We start from the raw sequence: 19624 nt of genomic DNA on the forward strand, positions 1-19624 counted from the left end.
TACTTACAACGTCATGCTAATCACATTAGCACACGGGGGGGGGGGGCACACCGATTCTGTAGATGCTAGAGTAAGCGCCAGGCGGATGAGCAATATCCTCCATCATAGGACAGATGAAGCCTGAGCTGAAATATGAAGCTAATTTAAGCTGGCTAACTTTCGAAAACCCTGAGTAGATCTAGCTTGCTTCATAGTATACAACTCTGGTCTAGGCCTACCTAAAGCAGAGAGGAAGAGTCGAAGCGAGAGGGTTTACTCCTCCAAAAATCTGTCCACATTAAGCAGATCATTATTTATTAAGCAAGTGAGGAGTTTTTGTATGGGGGGCAATGAGAGTGTCGAATTTAGTCAAGATAAAAAATATATTGCTATTTTGATACCTAAGGCTTATTTGATCTAATAGAAGTTTTGTAATGCTTAGGTTGTTACGAGTGTACTGATATAAGTGTGATGTGTGTGACACATATCCCGGGAACTTTGAGCAAAAGCACTTTATACCGGAGATGTTCCTGTTGAAATGTTAGACGATCTACGCATCTCACTCTCCACTGAATACAGGTGGTTGACGTCAACACTCCTCATCAGATATTTTTTAAAGTATTAAAATAAGAAGGTGTATCCAACAATCTAAAGAGAGGAATAGGCGGGATCTTGACAGTCCGCCGTTCCGCTCTGTGGGCAACGGATCCCATTGTTAGGGCGTTGGCACAAGCATCTCGTCATTATAACTACACTGAACAAAAATATGAACGCAACATGCAACAATGTCAAAGATTTTACTGAGTTATAGTTCATATAAGGAAATCAGTCAATTTAAATAAATGTATTAGGGCCTTATCAATGGATTTCACGAGTGGGAATACAGATATGCATCTGTTGGTCACAAAGTAGGGGCGTGGATCAGAAAACCAGTCAGTATCTGGTGTGACCATCATTTGCCTCATGTAGCGCGACACACTTCCTTCACATAGAGTTGATCAGGCTGTTGATTGTGGCCTGTGGAATGTCGTCCCACTACTCTTCAATGGCTGTGTGAAGTTGCTGGATATTGGCGGAAACTGGAATGCGCTGTCGTACACGTCGATCCAGAGCATCCCAAACATGCTCAATGGGTGACATGTCTGGAGAGTATGTAGGTCATGGAAGAACTGGGACATTTTCAGCTTCCAGGAATTGCGACATGGGGCTGTGCATTATTATGAGGAAACATGAGGTGATGGTGGCGGATGAAGGGCACGACAATGGGCCTCAGGATTTCGTCACAGTATCTATGTGCATTCAAATTGGCATAAATAAAATGCAATTGTGTTCATTGTCCGTAGTTTATGCCTGCCCATACCATAACCCCACCACCACCATGGGGCACTCTGTTCACAACATTGACTTCAGCAAACCACTCGCCCACACGATGCCATACACGCTGTCTGCCATCTGCCCGGTACTGTTGAAACTGGGATTCATCTGTGAAGAGCACACTTCTCCAGCGTACCAGTGGCCATCGAAGGTGAGTATCTGCCCACTGAAGTGGGTTATGACGCCGAACTGCAGCTGGATCAAGACCCTGGTGAGGACTACGAGCACACAAATGAGATTCCCCGAGACGGTTTTTGACAGTTGGTGTAGAAATTCTTTGGTTGTGCAAATTCACAGTTTCATCAGCTGTCCGGGTGAATTTGCAGTTAGTTTTATAACTAATGTCATGCAATTCTACTCATTTTGCCATTGGGAAGAGTGAAAAATGTGCAGTTTTACAGCTACTTTCCTGCAATTCTACACATTTTGCAATAGTGCCATTTTCAATATGATAACTGATGATCAATGGGCCCCACCCCAGTCGGTAAATCGACCATGCTTACTACAAGTTTAGTTAGCTGGCCGCTAGACAAACTTCTGATGCACAACCAAATTTAGAAATTGCACCTTGTGTATCCTAACTCTCAACAGTAAGTTGAGACCCCGACTGAGTCCCCCCCCCCCCCCCCCCCCCCCAAAAAGTGTTTATTTTTATTTTTTATTGGTCCGCCAGTTGTCCCTCCCTGCCCTACAGAATAGAGAGAATCTAGACATTGGAATGGGGTCAGCTCAGTTTCTAGTTAGTGACTCTGAATCTGACATTACGACTCATCAGTGTTACAATCACCAAGAAAAATGAACAGAAAGAGGCAGGACTTATAGTCTTTCACCACACATTGTAATGGGGAAATTTAATATGACTAAAGTTCATATTTAGTTTAGAGTGATCAACACAATGTTTAGCATGTTTTGAGTTTCTGTAATATACAATTTCCAGTGTTCTGTTTGTGACACTCAAGGTGTGGATTGATGGTCGCTAGACTTGATGCTAAAATGTTATGGATTATTCTCGTATCTGTTGATAGTGATTGACACCAGACTGGAGGTACAAGGACACACTGATTTTCCACTGTTGTATTGATGACATTTTGTGAACACTGTGTGATTCTATAGCAGATGACAAAGTCACTGCCTTTTTTCGATGACTTCCCACAAGCCTCTCTGGCTGGTGTTTGAGAAATGGATCAACTGTGTGTTGCAATGTGACCTGCTGACCCGGGTTCCACAATAGACAAGAGGCTTGAGTTTTTCCACATGTCGATTTGAATAGTCCTATGCATGATCTATGCATCATGCCAAAACAATAAACTGACTCATAATCATGCGGTCTGATTATACTATCCAGACAGAACGAGAGCAGCATGACAGTAGAAACCCTGTCAAGTCAGGAAGGAGTGCTTAGGCACAGGAAATGAGATGGGAAGATAATGGAAAGATTGTACATGTTTTTATATTCGTTTATTTAGTAAATATTTTCTTAAAACTGCATTGTTGGTTAAGGGCTTGTAAGTAAGTGTTTCACAGTAAGGTCTACACCTGTTGTATTTGGCGCATGTGACAAATACAGTTTTATTTGATAAGGATGATGACAACACTGTGCTGCGTTGACACACCCATTACGGATAGGGATGTTAGGTCACATACAATGTCCTTTTAGGGGAACTGGTCAATCCATATTGCTGCGTATGGAGGAAATTGCAGTGATTAACACACATAACTGATGGTAAGATACATTTAGCAACCAAGCAGACACCACAGAATAACCTAGAATGGTCATTCAAAAAGATGAATGATGAACACATTAACAAGTTAGCCTAATGTAACAGGTTGAAGGTCACAGCCTCCATTTTCATCTATTTCTCTTATCTAGCCCTGTTGTTTCTGCCACAGGAGGTTGGTGGCACCTTAATTGGGGAGGACGGGCTCGTGGTAATGGCTGGAGCGGAGTAGGTGGAATGGTATCAAATACAGCAAGCACATGGTTTCCATGTGTTGGATGCCATTCCATTCGCTCCGTTCCAGCCATTATTATGAGCCGTCTTCCCCTTAGCAGCCTCCACTGGTTTCCGCCTAATGTTCTGGAGTGTGAATTCATTACACTTTGTGACACAAAAAGGGAAGAAAAATTGCCTTACCAACTAACCCTACACCCATTAAAACCTCACCACTATTCCACTAGTTGGCCCTATCTGATCCTTCACCAGGCAGACAGCCTGGGAGGACGGGACACTATCGTTCAACACACCTTGTAACTATTCTTCAGTAAAATCTCATACACCCAAGTCTTCTCTGCAGCTGCCACCACGATATCTATTTTCTGCCATTTATGTTCAATTTCTGCGGTACAGTTGATAACCATGGCTATGAACGCTAAGAAACCAACCTTACTGATGCACATGTTATTCCTATCACTCTCTACTGGTCTTAGCCTACTCACAGGGCGACTCATAGGATCCCTCACCCTGCACCCATCTTCTTTTACTACTTTCGTCACTGCCTCAGCATATGACACCTTCTGTAATACTCTGATAATGGCCACATCAACCTGCTTTTCTCTCACCGGACACTTCTGATGTCCAGCACCATTGGTTAACACACACAACTTATTCAATTGATACTACACATTTCTTTGTCTCATGCCCTCTTGCACACTTCTCATATCTAGAAATCTCCCTCTTACACACTGCTACAACATGACCATAAGCGTGGCACCTAAAACACCATAATGGGTTCAGGACAAAAGCTCTCATGGGATAACTGACACATCCTAACTTGACCTTGTCGGGTAGACTCTGCATCAAAACTCAGCAGGACAGACAGTGTTTTCTGTTTTACCACGCTCTCCACCAGGTCTGCATCACACCAAACGGTGGGCATCACAGACACCGGGAATCTTCAATTTCAGTTGATCCTCCTTAACACTTAACGCCACCCCAGTTATCCCTCCTTTCAACTGCGCCCTGCTCCGGAGAGCAAAGCAAGTCACAGTTCTTGTCCCGAGGCATGTGATGTGGAGCACCCGCTCCCTCTGGAGTGAAGAAATGCAAAGAATCATCACGAGTCCACTTTGAGTTACTTTCCCCGAGTCAACAGTCCCCAACCTCTTCATCACCCAACCTGACACCACATATGGATCAAGGCAAGGATCCATTCTTTCCAAAAAAATCTCACTCCGACTGTGCCGGAATCATCTTTATCATCATTGGGATGAGGCTCGAACTCTGAGGTCTTCACCACATCGCTTCTCTCTACCCTTAGATCCTTTCCTTCTTCCCCTCTTTCCAATCATGTCCATATCTCCATGCTCTTTCCACTCCTTCACCCGCTGTAGAAGCAAACTGTTCAAATGGTTCTTTTATGCTGAATTTGCCGCCATGTCGCATCGACTCAAAAAGCTTTAACTCCGGGCATTTATACACAAAATACCACCCCACACTCACAGGCAGCACCTGGAACTAATTACAATTAAGTGACGCATGTCACGCTAAGACATACACACTGTGATGATCACAATAAATGTTATCAGATACATATAGGCTACAGAAATTGAAACACATTAAATCCATGGTCAAATGGTATACTGATGAGCAGAAGTTTAGATTTGATGTTATCACCCCAGAGATCAATAAGAGATAGAATAGGCTACAAAGCACCATAAAAAAACAACTACTTCTCCAAAGAGTATCAGACTTTCTCCATAAACTGAAATGAAAACTTACCATCAGTCAAGTGTCTGTCACCTGTTGTTTATCCTTGCTTGTTAGGCTGGGAACAAGAGTCTTAGTGCGATATCTATCTGTATCTGGGTGTGGAGGGGATGTGAATGCAGCTTATCGGTTTGCTGTGTGTGTGTTCAACTGATAGAGGAAGAACATGTCAAAATACTTGCTCACTGAGCATGGAGTGTTTTAGGTTGCTTTTCTTGTTCTTGTTCTTCTATGGTATTATGGTGGTCCGCATACATACGTTAGAGGTGCATGCCGTCACTGTACAGGGTAGTGTACGAGATTTTAGACAACAATAATATTGATTCCAAATAATAATAAAAAAGACAAAGAAACAAAATCAATGTACTTCTTTGGTCAGGTTAAAATGTCAACTCTAATCCACACAGACTATGGGACCTGAGAAGGAAGAGCATTTTCGGACAGTATTCCTTGCAATGTACTGGAGACCCAATAACTTTTCAGCCGCAGATACAATTATGGCCAGTTTTGTGGACTTCTTGTTCATTTGGGCGTTACAATTAATCACATGCGCAATAAACGCCACAAAATCCACCTTCTTCACGATCAGCATATCAGCTTCCCTCAACTGTTTGAACGACACTGAATCTCCAAAGGTTGCGGGGCGTCCACTGCCATATCTTCAGCTCCACTCGCTCCTTCAACTATTTCACGTGCCTCCATGTAGGAGACCTGCTGTACAGTCCTGATCCTTGCCATTTCAAACTCCTTTACCCTAACCGGGCACTCCGGGGAATTGGGAATGTGATTTCCAGCACAGTCGCAACACCGTACATCCTCAGATTCTTCAACAACATTCCTTCAACAATTTTGCAATTCTGGAAGAACATGGCTTGGACACGAAAGCGCTCACCGCATATCTCACATATCCCAGCTTCACATGTGAAGGGAGATACTCTTCGTCAAACCTCAATAATACCGACAGGCTTTCCTCTTTTCTTCCATCCACTACACGGTTCAGACAGCGTGCTCCAACAACAACTGATATGTTCCTTCATAAACCACAAGGCCTCAACATCCAACGCGACACCTGCGATGACACCTTTTAACGGTGCTCTGCTCCAAAAATCTAAACACCACTTCAAATGTCGATATTTTGTAGAGCCTTAATGCCTTTTCCACACACAAGAAATCAAAACAAAACCACTTCTCCCCAAAAAAGCATAATTGTTAGTGAATTGTATTCCAACCAAAAACCTACACTCATTTACAACTTTAGCCCTTTTTGTTCCATTTTCAAGTTCAATCCACCTTCAATATTCCTCCACTCCAAAAACCGTCATCCTTCTCATCCTCTAATTGTATCTGGGTAGCGTCTCCATTCCGTCTGGGAGGGCATAGGCCTACCCACTTGGGAGCCAAGCCTAACCAGCTAATCAGAATAAGTTTTACCCTACAAAAGGGCTTTATTACAGACATAAATACTCCTAAGCACCTCTCCCCCTCAGACGATCCCGCAGGTGAAGAAGCCGGATGTGGAGGTCCTGGGCTGGCGTGGTTACATGTGGTCTGCCAAATTCTAGCGTAGTGAACATTAAACTCTCTGGCAACAGCTCTGGTGGACATTCCTGCAGTCATCATGACAATTGCACATTCTCTCAATACTTTAGATATCTGTGGCATTGTGGTGTGTGACAAAAACAGGTCCACCTGAGTAATGATCATGCTGTTTAATCAGCTTCTTGACATGCCACACCTGTCAGGTGCACGGATGATCGTGGCAAGGGGGAAATGCTCACTAACAAGAATGTAAACACATTTGTGCACACAATTTGTGAGAAATAAGCATTTTGCAAGTATGGAGAATTTCTGGAATCTTTTATTTCAGCTCATGAAACATGGGACCAACACTTTACATGTTGCTTTTATATTTTTGTTCAGTGTACAGTACAAGTCAAAAGTGTGGAAACACCTACTCATTCAAGGGTTTTTCTTTATTTGTACTATTTTCTTCATTGTAGAATAATAGTGAAGAAATCAATACTATGAAATAACACATATGGAATCATGTAGTAACCAAATAATTTAGTAAACAAATCTAAATATATTTTATATTTCAGATTCTTCAAAGTAGCCACCCTTTGCCTTGATGACAGCTTTGCACAATCTTGGCATTCTCTCAACAAGCTTCATGAGGTAGTCACCTGGAATGCATTTCAATTAACAGGTGTGCCTTGATAAAAGCTCATTGGTGGAATTTATTTCCTTCTTAATGCATTTGGGCAAATCAGTTGTGTTGTGACAAGGTAGGGATGGTATACAGAAGATGGCCTTTTACCAAATAAGGCTAAGTCCATATTATGGCAACAGCTCAAATAAGCAAAGAGAAACAGTCCATAATTACTTTAAGACATGGTGAGTCAATCCGGAAAATTTCAAGAACTTTGAAAGTTTCTTCAAGTGCAGTCGCAAAAACCATCAAGCGCTATGATGAAACTGGCTCTCATGAGGACTGCCACAGGAAAAGAAGACCCAGAGTTTCCTCCGCTGCAGAGGATAAGTTCATTAGAGTTACCAGCCTCAGAAATTGCTGCCCAAATAAATGCTACAGAGTTCAAGTAACAGACACATCTCAACATCAACTGTTCAGAGGAGACTGCGTGAATCAGGCCTTCATGGTCGAATTGCTGTAAAGAAACCACTACTAAAGGACACCAATAATAAGAAGACTTGCTTAGACCGGTGGAAATATGTCCCTTGGTCTGATGTGTCCAAATTCGAGATTTTTAGTTCCAACTGCCGTGTCTTTGTGAGATGCAGAGTAGGTGAACGGATGATCTCCGCATGTGTGGTTCCCACCGTGAAGCATGGAGGAGGAGGTGTGATGGTGCTTTGCTGGTGACACTGTCTGTGATTTATTTAGAATTTAAGGCACACTTAACCAGCATGGCTACCACAGCATTTTGCAGCAATACGCACTCCCATCTGGTTTTCGCTTAGTGGAACTAGCATTTGTTTTTCAACAGGACAATGACCCAACACACCTCCAGGCTCTGTAAGGGCTATTTGACCAAGAAGGAGAGTGATGGAATGCTGCATCAGATGACCTGGCCTCCACAATCACCAGACCTCAACCCAATTGAGATGGTTTGGGATGAGATGGACCGCAGAGTGAAGGAAAAGCAGCCAACAAGTGCTCAGCATATGTGGGAACTCTTAAGACTGTTGGAAAAGCCTTCCAGGTGAAGCTGGTTGAGAGAATGCCAAAAGTGTGCAAAGCTGTCAAGGCAAAGGGTGGATACATTAAGTAATCTAAAATAACTTTTTTGGTTACTACATTATTCCATATGTGTAATTTCATAATTTTACGTCAAAATGGGGGGGGGGGGGTAATGTTTCACAAGGAACCGGCTTGCGGTGCGGTGACATTCACGGATTGACTGACATCCAGTGGGGGTGTTGTGTAAACGGAGCTTAACCGGTTCTGTCCACCAACAAAATGCGACTTCTAAAAGCAGGACTAACATTTGGTCAAACACATTTAAGGAAACGGGGAACACTAACATATTATAAAAGGTAAGAAAAAATACCCAAAGATGTTGAGAATAGGACAGATGAGAAGGGATGGAAATGGAGAGAAATTTATTTGAACGCAGTCTCTTTTTTCATTTTATAGGTGTTGATTAACAGTTGTCGTCGTGCTCCTCTGGTATCGTTCCCAATGAAAGAATCCGCAACATCGGAATCACGGCGCACATCGACTCGGGGGAAGACCACACTCACCGAGTGCGTCCTTTTCTACACGGGCAGGATAGCAGAGATCCACGAGGTGAGTTAATCATAATCTGGCTCTGATTTATTGAAGTAGCTAGTTGGAGAAGTGTGTGTGTGTTTTTTTTAGAGGAAGGCAGACAGACAAAAACGATTATGTTTGATCCTCTAACTCTACAAGTAAAGGGAAAAGATGGAGTCGGAGCCACCATGGACTCGATGGAGCTGGAGCGGCAGAGAGGCATCACCATCCAGTCAGCTGCCACATACACCATCTATAAGGATTACAACATCATCGACACCCGAGGTATGGAGGTACCTGGCAGAAAGATTTGTGTTAGTGGCAACACAGATCTTTTGACCAGGTTCCCTTTTTGACAGATAAACCATAAGTCACAGTAACAGATCAGTGCCAGTGTACCCAACAGCTGTTAGGATGTATTTTTGCTTTTAACTTTAACCCCAGTTTACTGCTCTGTCCTGTCCAGGCCATGTGGACTTCACCATCGAGGTGGAGCGAGCCCTGCGTGTTTTGGACGGGGCGATCCTGGTCCTATGTGCGGTTGGAGGGGTCCAGTGCCAGACCCTGACCGTGAACAGACAGATGAAAGGCTACAACGTTCCCTTCCTCACCTTCATCAACAAGCTGGACCGCATGGGAGCCAACCCCAACCGTGCCCTGCAGGCAATGAGGTCAGCAGATATACAGATGCTGTGGAGTGGACAGACTAGTCTGGTTTTCCATTAGCTCTGTGTTCTGACTCCTCTGTTCCTGCTTTCAGGACCAAGCTGAACCATAATGTGGCCTACGTGAACATCCCCATCGGTCTGGAGGGGAACGTGAAGGGCGTCAGACCTCCTAGAGGAGCGCAGCATGTACTTCGAGGGCCCATTCGGGTAAGAGAACGGAGAATGTGATCGTGGCAGGGATTTAGAGAAGACTTACATTACTATCTCATATCTGAAATATTTCCATAGCTGGAAACACTCTTACTGAAAAAATAGCAAGAAGGTCCGCGTGCAGCGGCTAGTGCGTCTCCATGCCGACCAGATGGAGGTGAGAACCAGGAAGTGAATGTAAACCAGAAGTAAATGGCGCAAACTGACAGTTTCAGTACTATGAAAGGGCACTGTGATCGTTTGGTTCTGCCACACAGCCCAATGACCCTGATTTCCCAACCTGACTTACCCTAGTGATAACATCTCATGATTACAAACAACTTTATCTATACATTTGTTTAACTGAAACAATCTTCATTTTGTGTCATAAATTGTGAACCCCCCCCCTCTCCGGTTGGTCAGGATGTGGAGGAGGTGTATGCAGGGGACATCTGTGCCCTATTTGGGATCGACTGTGCCAGCGGAGACACCTTCACCTCCCGGACCAGCGCCAACCTCTCCATGGTACATGCCTATGGCCAATGTCCAGACTAGATAAACAACCAGTCAGCACTCACTGACGTGTATTTAAAGATGCGATCGGTTGTGCAACTGCCTGTGTGTGCATAATGTCATGACCTTGAGCATCGTTCAACACGTTTCTCCCACAGGAGTCCATCCACATACCAGAGGCTGTCATCTCCATGTCTATGAAGCCGTCCAACAAGGTGGGCCCCTCTCATATTCTATGTAGTATGAGGAGTCTAAATGACCATACTAAGCCTTGATGCCATTTCAGTAGAGTATATGAGCTTGTATGACCTCATCCTCCCTCTTCCTGTGGATCAGAATGACACGGACAAGTTCTCTAAAAGGCATCAACCGCTTCACCAGAGAAGACCCCACGTTCAGGGTCCACTTTGGCACAGAAAGCAAGGAGACTATCATCTCTGGTATGGGAGAGCTGCACCTGGAGATCTACTCACAGGTATTAGTCTAGTACTCCGCTCTCCGGCGATCTGAAGATCCTTCTGGCCGCAGCGTTTTGGATTTTTGCTTCATCTTTTTATTTTTTTTATTTTTACGGTGTCCTAAGTTGTCTTGAAGGATAATAGAATGCGTTACGAGTTCCAAACATCTAGAATCTTCAATGGCATTTCGGTGCAGTAAATCAAGCGGACCTTACTTTCTCTCGCTGTCTTTCTGTAGAGGATGGAGAGGGAGTATAACTGCCCCTGTGTGATGGGAAAGCCCAAGGTAGCCTTCAGGGAGAGCGTGACCAGTGCGGAACCGTAAGTACCACTCGTAACACACGGCAACAATGTCCAAATGAACCACTCTCAGAAGCATTACATTCTGTACCGTGACGGCTTTATTGGCCCGCATCACCTCATCAATAGAGTACATTAACAAAAAGTTGAAACACATTGTTATAGCTTACCAAGAGTCTCACATGCTGACACAGTAAAAGCAGTGCATTCGCATAGCTGCAGTAAGGCCATGGACGTGTGTCCTCTCCTCTAAAGCAGTAGTGGTGAAGGGAAACATAATTACTAAAGCCAAGTGTGAAGAGTAAAGCTCAGCTTTTCAAAGCAGGTAGAACGTGGCTTTACCCTTCATTCAAGTCCTAAGAGAGGTGCTTTATTCTCTGCAGTACTTGTGTAAGGCTCTGGAGTGTTTCTCCGTGCATCTCAGTTGGTGGTGTTTGGAGGAGCCTCACAGTGGCGGCACTTTGGCTGCAGCTCAGTCTGCAGGACTTGAACTCCCTGTGCTGGGGACCAGGTGACTAGCAGCTTCCAGTGGATGATCTCCTGCGCGTAACCACACACAACAATCCACCTTTATAATAACAAACATGACGTCTGAGTTCTGTTAAGACCGATGGCAGAACGTTTTAGTTACCTGGGAAATCATTTCATGCAGCAGGACATGGTAGTTGAACCTCAGCTGGTCCTTCTCAGTCTCCTGTTGAGGGACAGACAGAACCGGGGACCAAGTGTGTGAGAAGGACGGATGGAAAGGAATGGGGTGGGGAGTTAAGTGTCAATTTGGAATTTGGGCAGATATCGCCATGGTTACACGGAGGTTCTTCTCAAGTTATTGTCCGACTACATCAGACGCATGCCTGATCATACCACGCCTGGATAGGCGTTTAACGTCTCAGCTAACCATATATGATCTAGCAATCTGATGCCCGACTGCACAGTCGATGACGTAGCACGCAACCGTCGGTTGACGCAACAACTGCGCATCTAGTCGGGCAGGAACTCGAACCGACTTATTGGCTGCTCACCAGCTGTGTGAAGTTGGCCACCTGGGCCATGTTGTAAAGTGTGCTCTCATTGGACTCCCTCAGCATGATGAAACTGGAGGCCACGCCCCCCAGTTGCCAGAAGGGCTTCACGCTGGGCTCCATGTGACCGTAGCTGTCTGTCAAAGAAACCACAAACATCACAGTCAGAAGAGAGATGGGGGGGTCAGTTGTGTGTTTGTGGCTCTATATCTACCTGGTATATCGTTTCCTGACGCTAGGTTATTGCTGGCTCTGTGTTGCTGGTAGAAGGCCTCTTCCTGAGCCGTGGTGTTGCTTTGATGCAGTCCCTCACAGGAGGCCTGGACCTGGGGAGCACTCTGCCCCTCTCCCCCTGGAAAGAGGAGCTCCGCAGAGCACCGCCCCGAGACCTTTTATAGGGAGAGGAAAGGGTGAGGTAGTTGAGGAGAAAGTGAGAATATGAAGGGAGAGTTGGGGAAAGGAATGACGTTGAGGTATGTTAGAAGGAAGTTACGGGAGAGGGGGGAAAAAAAGTTGATCTAACACAGGTGTTTTTCACCATGGCAGTGTAGACAAGGTTACTTAACACACCGTGTATTTATTCACACGGCTGTTCTGCGCAATAGTGAGTCACTGAGAATGTGAATCGGATCTTACGTTACTGATCATCTCCTGCATGGTAAGCTCCAGTTGATACTTCCTCCCCATCTCCGCCACATCCTGACAGCCGGGGAGAGAGAGCAGAAATTAATCACTTAAGACAAAATGTAAGCAAACAGAATTATGTTCCATAAAGCCATTGCCCCCTCAAGTGGGGGTTAGAGGTTAGAGCGTTGGACTAATAACCGAAAGGTTAGAAGATCGAATCTCCGAACTGACAAGGTAAAAATCTGTCATTCTGCCCCCGAACAAGGCAGTTAACCCACTGTTCCGAGGCCGCCATTGAAAAATAAGAACATGTTCTTAACTGACTTGCCTAGTTAAAAATGTAAAATAAAAAATAAATAAAAAGCTCCGACTGTACGTGGTATTGAGAATGGACTTTTTATCCGCACAGACCTCCCATATCCATCCCCTTCAAGGATCCTTCCTTGCCTTGTAATATTAACTGCTCTTGCCCAACACACACCCCAAGGTATGCTGATCATCTCCACTCCTACCTCTGCGCTGCCGCTGTGTACTGTGCTGAGAAAGATCCACCTGTAGGGTGAGCCGTAGCGGGTGTTCAGGTAGTGTTGGACCACCGTGGCTGCCCGGCGGGCAGGGTAGTGACTTGGGTTCAGCACGCCAGTCGTCATCACTTCTTCCACCACCTCGCTTTCCCCCTAATCCACACCGGAGAGAAGGGGAATGAGAGCAAAGAGGGTGGTGAGGACAGGTAGGGAGAGTCAGTCTGCCGCTGATGGGACTTTGACCTCTGTGTGTGCTGGTGCAGGAAGTCGTGTCCTGCCCTAGTTCTAGATAAGGAGAAAGAGGGAGAATACAGAGGAATATAGTGAGTAAGGGGAGGGTAGAAGTGTCAGAGAGGAAGAAAGTGTGCCTGGAAAGGCTGTAACTCCCTGCCCGTTGAGGCTGTTGCGGTTAGACAGCTGGAGAAACAGCCACATGCAGGGGGAGAACTTCCTGCTTCCTCCCAAGCCAATAATTCAGTTAGTACCGCCCTTCTTTAAAAGAGACAGGCCACACATTTCCCTTCTCCTCACTAACATAAAAGCATGGCGAGTGACCATAAAGCTACTTTGCTTGTCTATGTTAATGTGAGTTGATCGTTTTGGCAACTATGGCAGTTCTTTACCTACCAATGCTTTAATGAAAATCCTCAAAATTAGTTACTGATTTTGGCTATGTGCTTGTCTCTGCAGGTTTGACTTTACCCATAAGAAGCAGTCTGGTGGTTCTGGGCAGTACGGTAAAGTGATAGGAGTTCTGGAACCTCTGGACCAAGAGAACTACACAAAAGTGGAGTTTGAAGACCAGACTGTAGGAACCAACATCCCCAAACAGTTTGTGCCGGCTGTTGAGAAGGTGCGTATGCCTGGCTGTAGTCTGAAAATCACATAGGCCCTTCAGTAAGTGTAATTAGGATTGGAAAAAATCCTGTACCTTATTCAGATAGAAATTCTAGTAGACCTCTAATCTCATACCCCAAGAGTGGGCAAACTTTGACTTGAGGGCCACATCGGGATTGAAAAATTCAAGAGGGCCACAGATATTTTTTATTTTGACCGATTTAGTTTGTCAAAAATCAATTTGTGGGCTACAAAAAGGGCATTCATTTGATTATATAGGTCCATTATCATTTCTATTTTCTTTACTCAAACCTCCCGTGGGCCGGATTGAATGGGCCTGCGGGTCGTAGTTTCCACACCACTGTCACTCTTTCGCCATCTCATCCCTCTCTCCTGCAGGGATTCAGAGAGGCCTGTGAGAAAAGCCCTCTGACTGGTCACAAGATCTCAGGCGTCAAGTTCCTATTGGAAGACGGAGCGCATCACATGGTGGACTCGAATGAGATCTCCTTCATCCGTGCAGGGGAGGGCGCTCTTAAACAAGGTGGGTGTCAACTAACCAGAATACACCCCCATTGTTCTCGCATATTTTTCCTTCTGTATACCTTTTCCGTGCTTCTCAGCTTTTTGACAAACCTACTGAATGTCTCCTCTCTCCTTCCATCCATGTCCCCCTCTTGGTAGCCATGGAGAAGGCCAACGTTGCCGTGCTGGAGCCAATCATGTCAGTAGAAATTGTGGCGCCCGATGAGTTCCAAGGGACAGTCATCGCCGGAGTCAACCGTCGCCATGGCGTCATCAGTGGGCAGGATGTGGCAGAGGGCTACTTTACGCTGATGTGAGTGCAGCTCTGTCATACTCACACTTCCTATGCCCTTTTCTTCCTGCAAAGACAGGATAGGTTAAGCGTCTGTCCAGTCACTGTGTATTTGATGGTCAAATCGCCATTTCCTCTCCCCAGATTCCACTGAATGACATGTTTGGTTACGCCACAGAGCTCCGGTCCTGTACAAAGGTAAGGCACTGGCTGCACTAGTCGGATGTCAAGACGTCAATTAGTCATAAAATTGTCCAGGATAACAAGCCATGCATTTTCAGTGATATTGAATTGAGTTTGTATTTGCGCGTTTTTTTCAGTTAATTTATTTGGACTAAAGTTATTGCTCAGTCTATGATCCTTTCTGGAGAACTGATGTGTGTGTTGTGTCCAGGGGAAAGGAGAGTACACCATGGAGTATAGCAGATACCAGCCATGTCTGCCTGGCACTCAGGAGGAGCTCGTCAACAAATACCTGGAGTCAACGGGACAGCTGCCTGCCAAGAAGGGGAAGAACTAAGGATGGACAACACACACAATCAATGAATTGTAAACACATTACAGGCGGGTTAAATGGAGCTGAAGGTTGGGACTATTAATATAACTAATGTGAAACACACGGTGTGCATAAAACATATATAGGTTAAGAACTTTTGTGAAAGAGCACAGTTTGAAAGATGTGGTAAATAAAAATGAAAACGGATGGACATCAGAAATAGATGGGAGAGATTGAGTGTAGAGGAAGGACAGGAGTAAAAACAAACAAAATAGAACTATTGTAAAATATACTGTCCATAAAATGTATATAGCATGTATAAGCTGGAAGTAGAAGCCTAAGTGTTGTTGTTTACTCCAATTGGGATAGGGGTGGTAGGGTTAGAAAGTAATGAAGGAAAGAAATATTTAAGATATGTATGTATTTGTATGTACTGTACCAGTCAAAAGTTGACACCTACTCATTCAAGGGTTTTTATTTTTACTATATTGTAGAAAAATGGTGAAGACATCAAAACTGTGGAATCATGTTTTAACCAAAAAAAGTGTTAATTTTATATTTGAGATTCTTCAAAGTAGCCACCCTTTGCCTTGATGACAGCTTTGCACACTTATTCTCTCAACCAGCTTCACCTGGAATGCTTTTCCACCAGTCTTGAAGGAGTTCCCACATATGCTGAACACTTGTTGGCTGCTTTTTGTTCACTCTGTGGTCCAACTCATCCCAAACCATCTCAATTGGGTTCAGGTTGGGTGATTGTGGAGGCCAGGTCATCTGATGCAGCACTCCATCACTCTCCTTCTTGGTCAAATAGCCCTTACACTGCCTGGAGGTGTGTTGGGTCATTGTCCTGTTGAAAAACAAATGATAGTCACACTAAGCGAAAACCAGATGGGATGTCGTGTTGCTGTAGAATGCTGTGGTAGCCATGCTGGTTAAGTGTGCCTTGAATTCTAAATAAATCAGACGGCGACACCAGCAAAGCACCATCTCTCCTCCTCCTCCATGCTTCATGGTGGGAACCACACATGCGGTGATCATCCGTTCACCTACTTTGTGTCACAAAGACATGGCGGTTGGAACCAAAAATCACAAATTTGGACTCATCAGACCAAAGGACAGATTACCACTGGTCTAATGTTCATTGCTCATGTTTCTTGGCCCAAGCAAGTGTCTTCTTATTGGTGTCCTTTAGTAGTGGTTTCTTTGTAGCAATTCAACCATGAAGGCCTGAATCACGCAGTCTCCTATGAACAGTTGATGTTGAGATGTGTCTGTTACTTGAACTCAGAAGCATTTATTTAGGCTGGTTTTTGCAACTGCACTTCAAGAAACTTTCAAAGTTATTGAAATGTTCAATATTGACTGACCTTCATGTCTTAAAGTAATGATGGACTGTCATTTCTCTTTGATTATTTGAGCTGTTCTTGACATAATATGGACTTGGTCTTTTACCAAATAGGGCTATCTTCTGCTATCTTCCACCCTTCCTTGTCACAACACAACTGATTGGCTCAAACGCATTAAGGGAAGACATTCCACAAATTAACAAGGCACACCTGTTAATTTAAATGCATTCCAGGTGACAACCTTATGAAGCTGGTTGAGAGAATTCCAAGGGTGTGCAAAGCTGTCATCAAGGCAAAGGGTGGCTACTTTGAAGAATCTGATAAATACATTTTTGTTTAACACTGTTTTTGGTTACTACATGATTCCATATGTGTTATTTCATAGTTTGTCTTCACTATTATTCTACAATGTAGAAAATAGTAAAAATAAAGAAAAACCCTTGAATGAGTAGGTGTGTCCATACTTTTGACTGGTATGTATGTTTGCGTGTATGTATAAAAAAAATATATGGGGGATTGGAAATGATGCAGACAATTACATTGATGAAAGCTACAATCTATCTGCAGTATTAAAGCTGATCTACCGCCTAAAAAAAATAACATTACATTACTGCAATGCTTGACAAATGCACACAAACCTACACAGTGCTCAATCAACTGTAAACATACTCTGCCTCACCAAGGGCTCCTGAGTGGCGCAGCGGTCTAAGGCGTCACTAGAGACCCTGGTTCGATTCCAGGCTGTATCACAACCGGCCGCGATTGGGAGTCCAATAGGGCGGCGCACAATTGGCTCAGAGTCATGCGGTTTAGGGTTCGGCCATCATCGTAAAGAACTTGTTCTTAACTTGCCTAGTTAAATAAAAGTGAAATTAAAATAAGGTGGGTGTATTATATCATATATGCATTCAAAATGCTACAAATGTGAATCCCCTTGATTCACCCCCTTGTTTTCCCCCCACACTGTCCTAAAGTATTTATTATGACTATTTCCATTCAGACTTTGCTCTCCAGCAAACAGCCTTGCCCCACAGCCTAGCAGTTTTCATGAAGACTTGAAGCAAGCTCAAAGTTTGGACTTCAACTTGGGCATGTATATTAACTGGTTGTGTACTATGTACAGCATATGTTGTAATGATGATTAAATAAGATTGACCTAATACTACCATTTCACCAGGGTGTCATTGCTCCTTCATTTACTTAGCAGATGGTTATGTGGTTGATGTGTTCATTTTAGGGTGCCTGAATTTGATCTAATCTGGATTCGACTGGAAAGCACAACTCGGGTTGTGAAATACTATCCAATGTGCATCACTGCAAGAAGCTGGACAAAGTTAAGTCAAATCAGTATTTTCAAGCAAAACAAACTGGAGACTAATTCTCCATGTTATGTCGGCCTATACAGCAAGTCTCGAGTCTATGCTGATGTGCCTCCTCTCGGAATAGAGGATTCTAGGGGTTTGTAGCTCACTCACCTCTGTAGTGGTCTGTGTGTCCTCTCCCAGAGGAACACTGTTTGGGTGTTGATCGAACCCCACTGTTGGTCCTGACCCAGTTCTGACAGTCACGGTCAGGTTCCCGTGGACCACGGTCAGAACAACCAGAAGGATAAGCAGCGTCCAGCCCATACTCCACACTAAAATCTGAGAACAGAAAACTAATGCCAAAGAGGATTGTGGAGTCCTAAGGAATGCAAGATGAGTGTAAATAGGCGGGAGTGAGAGGAAACGGACACTGTCCAGCGCAGCTGCCTGTTCGGTTTTCTTTATCTAAACAAACTCCTCTTCTGGTCACATGTAGGCCTACACATGTAACACTGAGTAGAGCAGTCCTCCAGAAAAGTGATTTATTTAAAAAGGAGTGCAGTCAAACGGGATATTTCACACTATTAGGTCTCAATAACACTGAAATTGTGAAAATGATAATGCCGAAGCCTTTTTAAAGAAAACGGGCCTCATTTATTAATATAGCATAGAAACCATTCTAAAACACGACTTAAACGGAATTTAGAATGTTCGTACGCATAGAAAAAGTGTGATTTTATCAAACAATTGTACGAGCGTCATAAGCACGTCAGTAGGAGATAATCATTGATAAATACAAATTGTTCTCAGCCTCAGTGTTCATGCACGACCTTGGCTGTTTGTAATCCATATATACACAACGCCATACCATGACATACAAAGGCGCAAACAAAAAAAGCTACGAAAAAAGACAGAGATGCTAGTGTCAGAGATTGAGTACAAGCAACATGTTTTATTTGTCTCGCTCTGTTGTGGCTTGACCAGTAAAGAAGTTCATATATCTACAAAGAGAGGACCATTAGGACAACCCAAGTTGCTTTAGCAATGGAAAATATACTTAAAATGAGTAGGCAACACTCACCAATAAGCCACATGTTCTGCAGAATGAACGAGTTGCGCGTTCCACCTAGCCTTTTCTGTTCACATAATTGATTTCGTTTTGGGATGGTGATATGGCAATATGGATGCCTTGTATTGCCCCATTCGTATTTGGGAACCCCGCTTGACTTCAACCTGTTGTGCGATGGTGTATGCGTTACTGTTCGTTTTGCTGATGATTGCATCTAAAACATTGGCTCATCCAGGGCTGTGAGATGCCGATGCGCAAGCTCCCTTTGAAAAACACCCGAGGGTGCGTAGCATTTGGATTTGCACCAGAATGGCATGTGTTTGGCTTTTTAAGTCTAAACAAAAATCCAATAACATTGGTGTTAATATGTGTGTGAATAGCTCACGTCAGAGAGTTAGATAAACTGCAAACATAATCCTTTAGTCAGGAATTACAGGTCATGACATCCTAATCAGTCACTCATAATGCACCTGTTTATCCTAGATAGGTGCCCCACTAGCGCCATCTCTGGGTTGGCATTATGCACATCATCTCAACAATTGGTTTTAGGAAACGATATCTGATGAGGCAATCTGTACATACTGGCCCAGACCACACCTGGTTCAGCCTTCTCCTGTCC

At 44.1% G+C, this 19624-nt stretch overlaps 1 protein-coding gene and 1 pseudogene across 1 annotated transcript; one reads left to right on the forward strand and one right to left on the reverse strand.

Annotated features, from left to right (window-relative positions):
* The first annotated feature begins 1531 nt into the window (after positions 1-1531).
* Positions 1532-15545, forward strand: LOC120018678 (annotated as a pseudogene).
* Positions 11020-13820, reverse strand: LOC120018419 (latexin-like). Its single transcript, XM_038961612.1, has 6 exons — positions 13122-13820; positions 12619-12681; positions 12197-12371; positions 11983-12119; positions 11592-11654; positions 11020-11500 (listed from the first exon to the last, which is right to left on the reverse strand). Exons 1-6 carry the CDS (start codon positions 13257-13259, stop codon positions 11381-11383), a joined length of 696 nt encoding a protein of 231 aa, XP_038817540.1. The 5' UTR covers positions 13260-13820; the 3' UTR covers positions 11020-11380.
* Positions 15546-19624: the final 4079 nt, after the last annotated feature.

Source organism: Salvelinus namaycush, chromosome 23, assembly GCF_016432855.1.
Source record: "Salvelinus namaycush isolate Seneca chromosome 23, SaNama_1.0, whole genome shotgun sequence".
Taxonomy (NCBI): Eukaryota; Metazoa; Chordata; class Actinopteri; order Salmoniformes; family Salmonidae; genus Salvelinus; species Salvelinus namaycush.

Coding starts and splice junctions, on each gene's coding strand:
- LOC120018419 (XM_038961612.1), bottom strand. CDS start 13,259: ATGACGACTGGCGTGCTGAACCCAAGTCACTACCCTGCCCGCCGGGCA. Junction 12,120..12,196: donor GTCAGGAAACGATATACCAG/GTAGATATAGAG, acceptor TTTCTTTGACAG/ACAGCTACGGTCACATGGAG. Junction 11,501..11,591: donor TGCATGAAATGATTTCCCAG/GTAACTAAAACG, acceptor GGTTACGCGCAG/GAGATCATCCACTGGAAGCT.